Raw genomic sequence first — 14742 nt, 5'->3', positions numbered from 1 at the left:
ATTTTTGTACGCATTATTAACAAGCTCTGCATTACAGTGCATATGATAGTATTAGACAAGTTAGTCTGGAGCATGCTGTATTCAAGCTGTTCACAGCCTGAGAAGCCTGCATGTACCTCTCACTTGCACATGGCCTCTCTGTGCTCAGGAATCCAACGTAAGGTTTATATCATCCCACACAGAGGTGCAGATGTCTGCTTCCCAGAGCAGCAATAACATGTCTCCTCTCTAGTAAGTTATGTTGTTTTCCTAGCGTCTCCTCTGAAGTCACTCTGGCTGCTCCTGGTTCTTCCACATCTCTATACACCATACACTCACACATTTCATTCTCTTTGAGAATTTTTGGCTGGAGAGTGTCTGAATGTCAGAAGGTATATCTGTCCAGATTTTGAACTTGCCTAAACTGGCAGAGCTCACTCAGAGTTAGTGTTTTATGTCTATGCAGGATCTGTCTCCTGCTATCTTACCAGCAAAGATAACACTTTTCAAACTACATTTGTTACATTGGTCATGTAGAAATATAACTAAGACATTTACAGTGGAGTTGGGGGTGTAGAAATTAGTGAAACTTATTAATTCTTTCCAAGTATTATATTCGACCTGCTCCAATAAGCCAGCAGTTACAAAGCAGTATAAGCAGCCAACATGAGCCTATGTACTAACACATGTAACTTATGATCCTTGTTGAGACATGACTCCAGTATTATATGCCCTGTTCTACTGAATTCATTGAAATTACTTCCAACTTTTATTACCATAAATGAGAGTGGAATTAGCTTTAACATGAATATGCAGCCCTATGCATATGCAATTATACTACGTATTGATGTATGTGTGCATAAATTACCTATGCATAGAGTGCATATATATACTGTCATTCTTATAAATCAGCAGATTCAGATAAGACAAGTATTTTTCTAGAAAGGAGCTTATATAATGACTATAATTAAAAATAATAATTTTGGAATTAAAATGAGAACTCCAGTTGAAATCTTTCTCTGTGCTCAGTTTTACTGCAGTGCGATTTGCTCAGTACAGATCTTAACAATACTGTGTTACTTGCAACTCAAGCATTCCATTTAGAAAAAAACCATCATGAAGCCATTGCAGTTTATGACTGTGACTGAACAAATGTTCAGACTAGCTCTTTCTGAATTTGAATGGATGCAAAGAGAAGGTGAAAAAAATCCAGGATGGTTCAGTTCATTCTTGACAGTCGCCTCACTGGTAGCTAGGTTTATGGCTTTAGGTTTCAGTAAGAAGGACAGGCTGGGCTTCTGGACTTGAGAAATGCAAGTCTGCGGTGGGAGACGTGCAGGCAGGCAATGAGTGGGAAATGTTCTTAAGATGTGTAACATCTTAAGAAACTGAGAGTCTGATTTGAAACCTCAAACAGTCAACAGGGAAGCTTCCAAAGTACTGAATTCTCTCGCTCGTATCATCATATGACAGGCAAGGCTTAGGTGATTTCTACACCTCCTAGGACATCTTTTCAAGAAGCACATCAAGATGCTTTCCCAGAAAGGGGTAACTAAGTCCAACCCTGACAGTTTCTTCAACTTGCAACTACCCATTAAGTGTACAGTCTTCAATGATTGCCTCTACTTCAATCTGTAAACTTCACAAGAGTGGTAGAGGTGGGAGCTAATTTTAACGGTAATAAGAGGACACGCTATGGAAATCCTTACACTAAATGAGCCAAAACTACAGAACAAGAAGATTACTGACCAAAGATTTAAAAGATTGAAGCAAAGAATCAGCTCACACTTAAGACATGTTTGGATAGGCCTTAATTTATTGAAAAGAAAAAAATATAAATCAAAAAATGATAGAAGGATTTTGATATATGGTACTCCTTACAACTGAAACTAATGAGAGTTTTGCTAGAGACTTTGGCCAGCACAAGTTTGACAAACTCTTTTAGTACTGCACTGAGGAGTTAAAAGCAACTTCTCTGCTTATTAAACACATGCATCAGCAGGCAATATGGCAAGTAATTCAGTGTCAGTTTTACCAGTTTAGGGTAGGAGCTACAAAGACACAATACAAAGGGCTACAAGTACTTCTGTGAAGCTCTAAAATAGTGCAGAATTAGATGAAGTGCTCACCAGCAAGGGACTGTCCCTTCATGGCATTTCTTTCACCCATTTGTAGAACACACATGAAAGCTGAAGGGTGCTCACAAGGAACGGAGCTGACAGGGCTAGAGCTTAATAGGGTGATGTTTCAACAGTACATTTGCAAGTTAGCAACTTTGTGTAATCCAAGGAGTGCCAGAAGGCATGGGGAGCTGAGGGGTGGGGGTGAAGGCAAAGGGAAATTAAAAACCAGTCTACTTTCAGAAACATGCTTGCTGAGGTTATGTGGAAATCTCACTAGCTAGAAAACCATTCAATTGGGTTTTCAGAAGTTTACCAAGTAAATAAAAGCTGACTCGATCACGCTATGCGTGCTTAATCCAACTTCAAACCTTACCTTGTATATACTGTCTTGCCCTCCCCTCAAATTGTGGGGGACTGGCAGTAAATGCTGCTCTGAACAAAACCTCTTTGATCCAGCCTTCCTTCTCTTATTGCATTGTTGTCTTTTTCCCCAATTCAGAGTCAAACTCTCATTTCAGTTAGGAAATGGACACTCACTTGCAGGCTGAATGGAATCCTTAAGGGCTGTATCTCAAACTAAAGGTGTTTTTAGTTTAGCTGCATTTCTTAAACCTATGCTTGCTGATTAATCAGAAGCTGCTTGTGAACCCTTTTCAAGGAGGACCTGGCACCCTACTTAAAAATCCCTGGACTAAATCCAACTAGTTTAGCTGTTTTTTAGGCTTTCTATTTAATGCAGGACATCAGACAGGTATTTTCAGAACTTGTTTCTCCACTTTGCTGGGTTTTACAGCGTATATCTTCAGTAAAGATTCATCAGAAACAATAGCCTCTGGTTTTGCCGCAGTTCTTTTCAAAGTACTTAGAAAACTGGAGCTATAAAACCAGATCCCTTACACTCCATTCAAAATGGATTTCTGCAAATACTCCTGTAAGCACTAGGACACTGTTCCAGAATGCTATAGGCTTGCTACCAAGAACTATTCAAAATACCTGTATTCTGAGAAATCGGATGCTCAAGCGTACAGAGAGGCTACCCCGCAGTGTGCGTCTGTGCCTTCTCCTGTGGAGTCACAGAAAGATGTCAGGATCTAGTTTTTGAGGCTCTTGTTTTCTAAGGGGAAAAAAAAAAAAAAGAAGATACAAATAAAAAAAATGGAGCAACATACTTGGGCAGCAAAGGTGGGCATGTGCAGGCCCAGTTCAAATCTCAGGTAAAGACTTGAGCCTCCAACTCTACATACTCGCTGCATCACAGATGTAAATAAACATCTCTGGAACTGAGCCTCAGTCAGTGGAAGCTGCTTCAGCTTTCCAGACTGACTCTGAGAAGCTCAAAAAAGAATGGTACTACTATTCTGAAGTGAGGTTGCTTCCTTCAACATCTGTGGTGAATATGTGATACAGGCTGCTATAAGCATCACACATATTTAAAACTAACAGGAGATGTTAAGGCTTGGTCCAGCCACATTGTGGTCATTAGGAGGAGGGAGCTACACAAATGCTTCATGAGATACATATGCTGTACTAGGGTACTAAGGGCTTTGTCTATTCTGATAAATTTCCCATCCTGTCCAGGTTTTTGAGAAATAACAGGAAAAACCCCTTTCCAAAATAGAAAGTATAAATAGGGCCCCAAATATTTGTCCTTTAGCACAGTTCTCAACAATGAGATATTTACCTTCTGTTTAGCTGATGGCATTTAAATTAATCTCTACCCTTGCCTACTGCACGAAGGAAAAAAAAAAAAAAAAAAAAATCAATAAAATATCTGGCAACATTTATTACATGATTCCTAATGGCTCGTTAAAATAATGACACTTCCTTATTATGGAATAAATTAGTACCATTGTCAAAACAGTGCTCTCTGCAGATGGAATGTGTTTTCAGATTTTTTTGGTTTTAATTAGGAATAGTAGGTTTTTTTCAATCACAAAAGCCTACTTTTCTGAATCAACCAGAGGCATTGTTATTTGTTTTTATTAACACATACAAAATTATTAGGGTATACAAATGCATTTCCTTTTTGGACACAGTGAAAGCTAAATAAATGGGCATTACAGCATTAGTTTACATCACACTTTGTTTCAGAAAACACCGTTTATGATTAAACAAATAGGTTTATATATATATATATGTAAAAAAAGGATCTTGAAATAGCTGGATAACAAATCATTGATTTATACTATCAGAAGGCTGGGAGCAATTGTGTCTCTAATGATTGTGCCCTTAGCTTTCAAACCATAACCTCCACTGATATGAGTTCCCATTTAGAAAAGAAAACCAAACCCAAAACACAGCCAAACACCACCCAAAACCAAAAGTCCCAGAACACCAACCCCGCAGAACACAAAACCTCAAAGCAACGGCACAACTTTCCCCAGGCCAATAACTTTTCCTGACGGTTTCAAGCACAAATGGATTATTTTAAATATCACATAAACCTACTGTAAATTAAAAAAATAGAAGATTACTTTACACAATGCATGGAAACCATATCTAGTGAGCACAAACATTTACAACTGTGTCATGTTTTTTCCTTGCATAACCCATACTCACACACAAACCAGTTTTCAAAAGAATTAGTGAAATAGTCCACTTTTGTTTCTTTTATACAATATGAAATGGTTACAATACCATAGTATTTTTTAGAATAAGTTAAACATCAAGACATATGGCAATAGCATTGTACTATTCTTTCTACATACATATGAAATCCAGAAATTTGGTCTATTTTTATTCAGTCACAAAAATGAATAAAGACTAAGATCCAGTTATACTGGAAAACTAGACTAGTTCTAGAAACCACAAATACTGTAAGCACTTTGGTATAATATGTACAGATTGTGCTGTCAATATCATGCTTGCATACTAGAACTGATCAACAGATCTCAACTTGTGAATTGAAGTAAAAGAAAAAAAGGTACTGTAAGACTTGCTTTCTCATTTCTTTCTCTTTTTGGAAATGATTCAGTCAAAGAAGATGCACCACAAGTACACATGCAGCGTTTGTATGATGTGACTACAAATTAAATATTAAAGAGTTTTTTAAATACAATGCAAGATCAGTCTCCTTAAGTGCATAGAACATAATGCAGAATACTGTTAATTACAGGGACAAGTACAAAGATATTAAACATTTTAACAGATATTGAACAATGTTCTCATAAGAAAAAAAAAAGTTGTGAATGAGAATAGGCGTTCTTCTACTGTTACAAAGATCAACATGTTTCATCCCCCACTGGTAGGAGAAACAATAACTGCCAAATCATGAAAGATATCTGCTGCATCCTTTTTATCTCTGTCTCTTAAGGGCATAGAATTGCACCTTCAAACTCTTGAGCAGTTTGGATACTTGGGTGATTTTTATCCTTTTTATTTTTATTTAACAAAAACTTTTCTTTTCCTGGAAGTGGAACTCAAAAAGTGCATTTTAAAGGGTTTACTCTTCCCCCCTATTTTATGAATGCATCTGTTGTGGTTTAGAAATTTTAGCTTAATCTATGAATTCCTTCTATCACTACAATTTATCAGAATGTCTAAGATCTATTCAGGCAACCCTGCCAAGTTAGGTAGCCCCTCCTTTTGCTAAGCAAATGGTATTAAATGCTAAGAAAGCCAAAATACTGCAATCTTTATCCAAGTGAAATGCCAACTTAAAGAGTAAGGACTGCAGGGTTTTCAGAAGGTTTGAACTGTATGCAAAGTCTGCCCAAATTTGTAATTTATCTTTTGGATTTTGGGATATAGTAAACTGCAAATACCACGTTCAAATAATACTGCAAGTCAGCTTCAGACTATGGTCTCAGGAACGAAATGATAGCCCCAAAACTCTCAACCCAACCAGAGGAAACTCACCCCAATCCTTACTCATTTCACCCACAACAAAACAACTCATTTAACATGTAAACACAAGGGATGATGGGTCGCATTTGAAGCTCCTACTGTTGGCAAGTAATACTTCATAGGCATCAGAAATACTTTAGTTAATGTCTCCATATTTCACCCATTTCTAAGCTGCTTTCTTTTCTTTACAGAAGCTTTAGCTATTTAACATCAAACTGAACAATTGCACAAAAACTACAGCACCAAGCTTTGCTAAATGAAACCGCTGGAAAGCACACACAGGAGAAAAGAATTTGACTGTGTTTTTCGAATGGGCTAGCAGTCAACTGAGTTTAAATAAAACTAATGTTAACACATTCCTTAATTGAAATGATTCTTAGCAGAAATAAATGCAGATCAGCATGATCTTACTGTAGGCTAGTTGGTGACCCAGCCAGACTTTTGTGCAGGTTAGGGTTTTGACTGTGCCTGTTCCGACTGCGAACAGATGAAAACATGGTGTTGCAACCTGGGACTTTACATTTGTGGAGCTGGCGGAGATGCACAGTTTTGTAATGAGCCCTGAAAGTTCCTTTATTACTGTAAGTTTTTTGACATATATGACAAGTTATTGGCAAACTGGAAGGTAAATTTGTAAAGTTTTGATTAGCTTTCTCAATTAAAGTACAGTCTTGGTAGAGTTCATCATTGGGCATTAGGCTGGGTCCTTCACAGCTTTCATCACTATCATCCAAGGGCATGGTGCATATTTCACTTCCTCCGTCAGAATCCCAAGAAGAATGAGCACTGCTCTCAGATTTAATGCTGGAAGTAGTGCTTAGATCCAGAACAGTTCCATCATTCGATGGATCGTATCCATAACTCTCAGAACAGGGTTCTCTAATTTTGCTCATTGGAAAAACGAAGCTGCCTGTTCTGTTCATTCCTTTGAAGATTACAGAAGTATGTCCAACATGTTGTTTTAAAGAGACATCTTGGCAAAACTCCTTAGCCATGTCTTTCAAGAGGTATGTTGCATTGAAATGGTTGTTGAATTCCAGTGTATCTTTAGTCAGAAGCTTATGATGAAGATTTAGGTTTGAACTATGTCTAGAAGAACAAAGACAAGCTTAGCAAGAAAGCGTTTCGCCTCACTTAACAGCGGTTTCATAATGATCATTAACAAAAGAAAAAAAAAAATCAATATTTAGTAGCATGCATGAACTGTATAATTCTAATTTGACCAACTGCCACACTGGGAGTGCACATAGATGATCTGAACTTGCTTGCACTGGCATATATCAGAAATAACTCTACAGAAATCAATGTTTCAGATTCTCTCCTGCATTGTGGATAGCTGTCTGTTCCACTAGATCTAGTGCTCGGCCTAAAAAGAGTTGGGGGACAGACTAAAAACCTGTATACTGAACTGAGATCAGAGAATGGACAGAGGGAGGTAGAAACAAGATTCCTTCCCAATGGACAACAGAGGAAAGGAGTGACACCTGAGCCTGTGAAAAATACTGATGATCTTAAGTACTGTAACCATGTGCCAGGATGCAGCTGTACACATCAGTACAGAGCTTTCACTTGACAGGATTTTCCTTGAAGAAAGGAATTTTACATTTTATATAACTTGCAGTTTTCAAATGGGCATCTCTAGATTCAGTTTAAAACCACCAAAACATACAAAATCACTGCTCCTCATTGGATACTACCAATCAGCTCACTGAAAACTTCCAGGCTCTGGACAGGAGATCCGATTTATTGCAAAACAGGGAAAATATTAATTTTTCCCTTTGCCATCATGGTTTAATCCGAACCATGAACTGATCTAATGGGCATAGAAATGTGGGACCTGAAGTCACAGCACTCTATGTTAGAAAATCTAGGAACTTCTGCAAAGTTGTTTCACGTAACTAAGTCGTTTCACATAACTGCTGTTTTGCACAAAGTTTGTTAACTTTCTTGTGAGTTGGCCTTTTTTTTTTTTTTTCCTAAATAAACCATCTTCCAAAAGCACCAGTGTTAAAACTTAGCTGAATGTATTGGTGTGGGAAGGAATTCATGGCATGTGAATGCAAATCTTACTGCTGGCCTTCTTTCCTGTGGCCCATATCACAATTACAGTGGAGAGGAATTCACATCTGGGAAGATGCAGGCAGCAGATCAGGGTATGAGGCCCTGCCAGCAGCAGATGAAACTGTGCATCTCAGATGCAGCGGCCAGTCCTCAGAGACCAGCTCATCCTCTCTCTGGACTGCATCAGCTGGCTCCAGCACTCCCAGCAGATTACAGACAATCTAAACCTTGTGTCACTCTGAACAACTATCCAGGCATGTTTCCTGCAGCCAAAAGCTGCAGTAACACTCTTACAGGAGAGTTAGAAAACTTACACCACTTAGTTGCACTTTAACAGGTTTGTTATCTATCACTTATCAATTCAGATACATAACTGATGGTCAACAATAAAGCTTCAGTTCTTGTTTCTATGTGTATAATAGGCTGAAATGAAGTAATTTACAGCAACACAATACTGCAGCTAACAGTAAACTGAATCAAACTCATGATATGCTTTGGGAATTAGTATGCAATCACACGTAAAAGCACTACCAATGTGAATAAACACCAGATAGTGTTAGTTCAACTAGCATTGTGTAATGCTAATTTTTGCACCAACATAGCGTAATCTTGCTTTTATTATGGGCTTTTTCCCACCAATCTGTTCAAAATCCTTGAGTAAAGCAAGGACAAGAGCAAGTGAAGATTTCCTGAACTGATCTCATTGCTTTTTCATTAAAGAGCACCGTATACATTAAAATACACATGAAAGTACATATTAAACATATAAGTCCACACATGCATCTATTGGCAAATTGCTGAATTCATACCCTTGTGGCTTTCCCTTTATGTTCTAAAGTATTCTTTCAACTATTGCAGTATTTATCAGTTATGAAATTTTCATGGCTTTATTTAATACCTTGTCTAGTGGAAAGGAAAAGTTTCTTTCAATGGATTTTCATTTCATGAATGTTCTGATAAATTATCGTACCTGTTATGTGAGGATACACAGAAAAATCTTTGCAGGCTCCATTCCTCAAACACGCATTTTAATTTCAAATTAGGCTCCATTGTGATGGTAAAATAAATACAATTTTGTTTATAATTTTCTTACCTGTCTCGACTTCTACGAGAAGGGAAAGCAGCATTACAGCCCTCAACTGTGCAAATATGCATTTCTTTGAGATGTACATTTTTAAAATGCATTTTTACACTGTAAGGGTTTTTAAAAGTCTTCTTACAGATGTCACAATGAAAGCGGCTTTCTTCCTTCTGAATCCCTAGTGCATGTTGACTGACATGATCCATATCTTTAGAGTCTTCAAAACAAGGAATGGCAGCACCCCTGTTTGACAAAGTGCTGAAAAAGCCCCCGGTCAGCAAGTGGTGTTGCAATTCAGGGCAGTCATCTTTAGGAATCCTGCGCTTTGACTGCTCTTTAATATACATGGGGGGTTCAGTCATTGGTTTTATAACATCATTGTGGTGGTGTTTTGGATCTTCATACATAATCTCATGGGAAACTATCTTTAATGGTTGGTTTTCTTCTGGTTTAACCTCTTTCTCATAATGATGCAATTCATTCTCAGAGATATCCTTGATGTTATTTGGCGCAAAGACAGATTCAAAATACTTTGGGCCCTCTACCCCAGAGACAGATTTCCATGAATTACCTGAATGGGGGTGCTTTTCCACCCTGTCGGTCACCCGCTTCTCTATCTTATGCTCACAGGTCTCAAGCTCTCCGTCGCTTACCACTTGCAGGCGTGTATCATCTTCAGAACTGGCAACATCACTACTTTCATTTGGTGTCTCAACAGCTTCTTTTTCTATCTTAATAGGCATGCTTGATTTACGAGATTTCTTCTTGGGTAGCATGTCAAATGGCAATTCATTTGAAACAAGCTGCTCTGGTATAGAGGAGGAAACAAGAGGCAGAGAAGGAAGAGTACCTGGAGTATTAGCAAGCTCAGCTGGTGTGACTGGACTACGGTAAAAAGGAAGAACAGGCTGTACCGTCTTCAGGTTTGGAAAGAGAACACCATTCTGTCCAATACTGGGAAATCCAGCCTGACCCTTTGCATCTGTACAAGAGCTGGCGTAGCTGGTAATAGTTCTGCTATCCGGAGCTAGAATTGTAAATTCTGTCCTTTTACTATCTCCAGGTCCAGCAATGGTCAAACCATTTCTTAGATCTTTATCCCTGTTATTTCTATTCATTGGCATATGGAGTCTGGGGTTAGGATTTGCACTATGACGATTTCGACTACGCAGAGAGCTAAACACCATATTGCAGCCCTCAATTGTGCATTTGTGCTTTATCTTCAGATGAACAGCATTGTAATGTATTTTCAAAGTACCTTTGTCATAAAATGTCTTTTCACATGCAGTGCAGAAAACACGCCCTTTCCTTGGCCCAGCGCCATTCTTTTCAACAGATTTCATTTTGTTTTCTGGAGATAGTGCTGTCATTTCAAGCTTTGCTGCTGCATTATGTGAACTGGAATCACTTAAAAGGGCATCATCTTCTGTTTTAGTGGTGACATCTGGACCATTTATGCTCCTCTCATTTTCAACTTGAAATGGTGCAGAACTAGAAGTTAAGAAGCTGCTTTCAGAAAATGGTATCTGAACATCTTGTTTAGTTTCATTGCTGTGGTCTTGACCTTGCTCAATCAAATGTCTTTCTGGTGGTGAACCTATCAAAGGTGGAGGCACTGGACTGAAAAACTGAAATGGCAGCATGAAAGCCATGTTATTTACAATATTCTCAAAGGGATGAATGTTGGTGGGACTAATTTTGTCCAAGGAAGCAGAAAAATTAGGACTGTGTTGATTGCAGCTCTCAATGAATGCCCTAATATCCAAATTGGCAGTTGGTGGTGGTATTATAATGGACTGCCCTTCTTTCTCTTGAATTGCCATTAACTCTACAATGGACTTAGTTTCTCCAAAACGAAGAAACTGCTGCAGAGTAGCCAGTTCTTCTTCAGTGGTCATGATGCTCCAGTGATCCAGCACCTTTCCTGAAGCATCCTAAAGCCAAAAATATTTAAGTGAGTCCGACATTAGTTAAGGCAAACAAAAAAACTCTCCGCTGAATCTCTCTTTTTTTCAGGGACTAAACTTCTTCTCCAGTGAAATGATAAAATCATTCTATTTAATGAGATTAATGCCAGTTCTGTGATACTTTCTTCCAAATTTTACTACACCGGTGATATTATTTCTTGCAGAACTGACAGTTATACTTTCCAATAAACTATTTTTTTTTCCACAAAAATTAAGACACGTCATTTGAACAACAGTTAGTCTCATGTAAGTACAGACAGCAGAGATGGAGCAATCAGACCAAGATTTAGCTCCTCATTTAAGTCAAGTATTCTTTCATTGCAAGTTTAATAATCTTCCAAGCAAGTAAGATCAGAGAACAAATGAACCTGTATTGATCTATTGCCAGTGTTCACAGAGCACAGCTGTAATTACACTAGTGTTGGAGTTCTTTCAAACTCTAGCTATGCCTAACTTTTCCCAATAACTACAATAAATATTTTATCACAGAACATGTATTTGATGGCCTACTGAGATTTTTCACAGTGCATGTAAGAGTTTCTAAGATGATGAAGAACGTAACATTATAAATTTTTCATGTGGTAGAGGTTCAAGGTAATTGATTCCATATTTTTAATCCTAACACTAAAAAGCAAGATTATCAAGACCATTAAATATTGATTCATGTCATAATGTAAGATCATAATGTTACTTTACATAAAAGGTAACTTCCACAGTAGCAAGGACTAACATCAGTCTAAGCACACAGGGCCAAATTCATCCTTGATGTAGCTCCAGTAAGGTCAGTAGTGCTACACCAGAGATGAATATTGTCCCTGGTGTTTAAAAAGCTGGGAAGTTTATTTGTCAATGTATTATGCTACTGTACAAAAGTAAAGTCCCTGTTTAAATAATACTAGCACAAATTCTGAAGCCTTTACTTTTATACATTCCCAGTAACTTCTATTATTTCTCTTGGCTTACCTTTGTTGATAGATTTGAACAAAGTAGGAAGATTTCAGGTAAGCCTGACTGAAAGACAGAGCAATGACCAAAAATCCACCGTTTCTTTTCCTGCGCTAAGCTTGTACAAGTCTATTACTGCCTTTCAGATGTATCACATTGTTAATGCACTGTGAACCACTGATAAGATTAAGCTAGAAAACATTGTGAATTACTACTCAGCTATCATATTTATATTTAAAAAGCCCCTCTAAATACCTGTAGCACATATCCACGTATATAATCCTGTAGTGTCCAATCCAGGGCATGGAGAATCTGTATCACTTCTTCCTGCTTCAGTACACTGAAAAGCCGATCCAGCAGAATTTTGAGGCGCACAGGAATGGCTTGGGTTCCATACAACATGAGGCTACTGATATCAAAGACGACATTGGATTGAACTATTTCTACCTGGCTTGATGGGTAGAGGTTGGGAATCCTTAATTTGCTCAGGGCTGAAAATAAAATCACAAAATGTAAATAAACTTGAGTCACAAGAGAGATAAAATTGAATGTAACTAATACTAGGGGTTGGGGGGGTGAGGAGTGACACAAAAAGCACGCTATAGAGAGGAGGATCCTAAAAGGTTTTATATAGATTGTAAGAACAAATATTACCATGTGCTACCCATCCATGCCGGCACTGGTCACATTGTCGCTGATATATTTTCCCCGGTTTGAAACACTGACAACTACAGTTCACGAGAGTGCATCGGATAGCCTGGAAATCAATAAAAAGGATGATAGGTAATATATAAGCACCATCTAGAGTGTGCAGAGTATACATATAAAATCCACCCATAAAATCCACATGAAGTCAGAGTTAGCATACCAGCACATACCTATCAATGTGCAACAGAAGTACTCTAGGCAAAACCTGAGTTATGCAAGATTACGTCTGCTTTAAAGAGGATCAGACACTAGAATATTATGGCAGCAAAATATTTAATGTCATATGTGCAACACTTCTGGGGATTTATTTAGGCAGAAGCACCTTTATAACAATAATGAAGTGTTCTTGTGCAGTCACCACAGCTATCATCTTTGTGTAAGACCACTTTTTTTTCAGGAAGGTTTGAAAACAAAGACACACAGATGAAAGTCCCACTCGAAGTTTTGCTGGAACTCTATACTGCAATATAAGAAGCTCTAATGAGCAATGCCTTAGCTCTGCATAGATGCCATCCCTTACATACAGCAGTATCCACATAGAATATAAGTATCCTGTCCAAGACACAGGAGTCCACTAGTGCTTCTCAGTAACAAAGCTTACCAAAAAGTACTCAAGCTCCTCAAAATACTATAGTAGTCACACTTGGTTAAAGAAATGCTTGAAAGATAATAGGCAAAATAGAGAACACGCAGAGATGGCAACCAGTTGCACAGTTCAATTTCTGCATCACTTTACTCTCACCAAGGTCATCTATAATGCAAATCAAATTAGTATTCAGATATTCCTAATCAACAGGGTGAGACAAACTTGCTTCCTGGAATATTTGCTTTCTTCTGAATGTGCCCATCTGCTGCAGAAGGCAGACCATCAACTTTGAGGTCCTAGTTAAAGCACCATAGGGATTGCTATAGAGCAAAGCATTTGTAGGATTCTGTATTGCTTAGATCTGATACTGAGAATAGTTCCTGCATAAACGGCATATTTATTAAGGGAGGGAAAGTGAAGAAATTAATGTGCAGAAAGTCTGCACTGGAATAAATAAATAAGAAAGATTATGCAATTGTAACGTGTCTGCATTTTTCTGGTTTTAAAGAAAATGGTTTATGTTTTGAAGTACAGAGAGGCAAATATAAAATAAGGCAAAGTTATGCCCACCACTCCTGCTACTCCTGCTCCGAGGGTCATATGCAAAATGGGGACTTCCTCTACTTATTAATATCCATAAAAAAGCAAGACAAGACTTGAAGAGAAAAGTAACGTCTTTTCAATGCAGGCATCCCCACATTGGCAGCTTGGAAAACATACAAAGAAGTAAGTTTTTGGACAATCAGACTAAGAAAAATTAATGCAGGAGATGTTTAAAATGAAAAGGACATTAAGAGAAAGATAATTTCACTGGGGTTTTGCAATGGGCATTTCTTTAGTCTTGAAGAATTTGACTGATTCAGGGCAGAACAAGACATTGCGTACAACGGTCTACTACAAACAAGCATGTGCAGGACGTTTGGATGCCTAGTGCTTTAAATGACTGGATTTGGACTGAGATTTTAAAATCTCAGTAGCTGGCTTATCGAGGAGTTAGCTTACATGCACATCTCCAAACTGCAGTGACTTGATGCTGAGATTCATCTTTATTTGAAGAATCAGAACAAGTGGCAACAGGGCTATTGAAATCTCTGAATCATTTTGCTTTTAATCTTTTAAAGGAGTCATTGCAAAATACTGAATTCTTGAGAAAAGCTCTATGCTCCCCATAAAGTCGTAAAATCCACATCAATACCCCACATAGTGTGAATTGCTTCACTTTAATAGAGGATGTATTTTCACTTAGATGCTAAAATACTTTCATATAACAATAAAAAGCCATAAATTTCTAACAGAAAGGTTGGAAAAAAAGACATGGTTGGCTGCTGATTCATTTCTATTACAAGATCTCCAACAATAATGCAGTTGAAGTCTTCTTCCTCTGTCCATACATAATATTCTGTGCCTTGCACAGGCTGAACCCCTTCCATAAGCAACCCTGCTAGG

The 14742-nt window shown here is 38.0% G+C and overlaps 1 protein-coding gene across 1 annotated transcript; it reads right to left on the bottom strand.

The window, feature by feature from the left end:
- Nucleotides 1-6355: 6355 nt before the first annotated feature.
- BNC1 (basonuclin 1) lies at nt 6356-14340 on the bottom strand. The gene is made up of 5 exons (XM_030498063.1): nt 14299-14340; nt 12657-12759; nt 12258-12493; nt 9103-11024; nt 6356-7037 (listed from the first exon to the last, which is right to left on the bottom strand). Exons 1-5 carry the CDS (start codon nt 14338-14340, stop codon nt 6356-6358), a joined length of 2985 nt encoding a protein of 994 aa, XP_030353923.1.
- Between the last annotated feature and the right edge of the window lie 402 nt (nt 14341-14742).

Source organism: Strigops habroptila, chromosome 9 (assembly GCF_004027225.2).
Source record: "Strigops habroptila isolate Jane chromosome 9, bStrHab1.2.pri, whole genome shotgun sequence".
In the NCBI taxonomy this organism is placed as follows: domain Eukaryota; kingdom Metazoa; phylum Chordata; class Aves; order Psittaciformes; family Psittacidae; genus Strigops; species Strigops habroptila.
Note: the sequence above shows the minus strand (reverse complement) of the source record. Positions and strands in the feature narration are given on the sequence as shown.

Excerpts from the sequence above, each read along its gene's own strand:
- BNC1 (XM_030498063.1), bottom strand. The coding sequence starts at position 14,340 with ATGAATCTCAGCATCAAGTCACTGCAGTTTGGAGATGTGCAT. Across the intron at positions 12,760-14,298 it reads TGCAGTTTGGAGATGTGCAT|GCTATCCGATGCACTCTCGT; the intron begins GTAAGCTAACTC and ends ATTGATTTCCAG. Across the intron at positions 7,038-9,102 it reads TCTCGTAGAAGTCGAGACAG|ACATAGTTCAAACCTAAATC; the intron begins GTAAGAAAATTA and ends TTGTTCTTCTAG.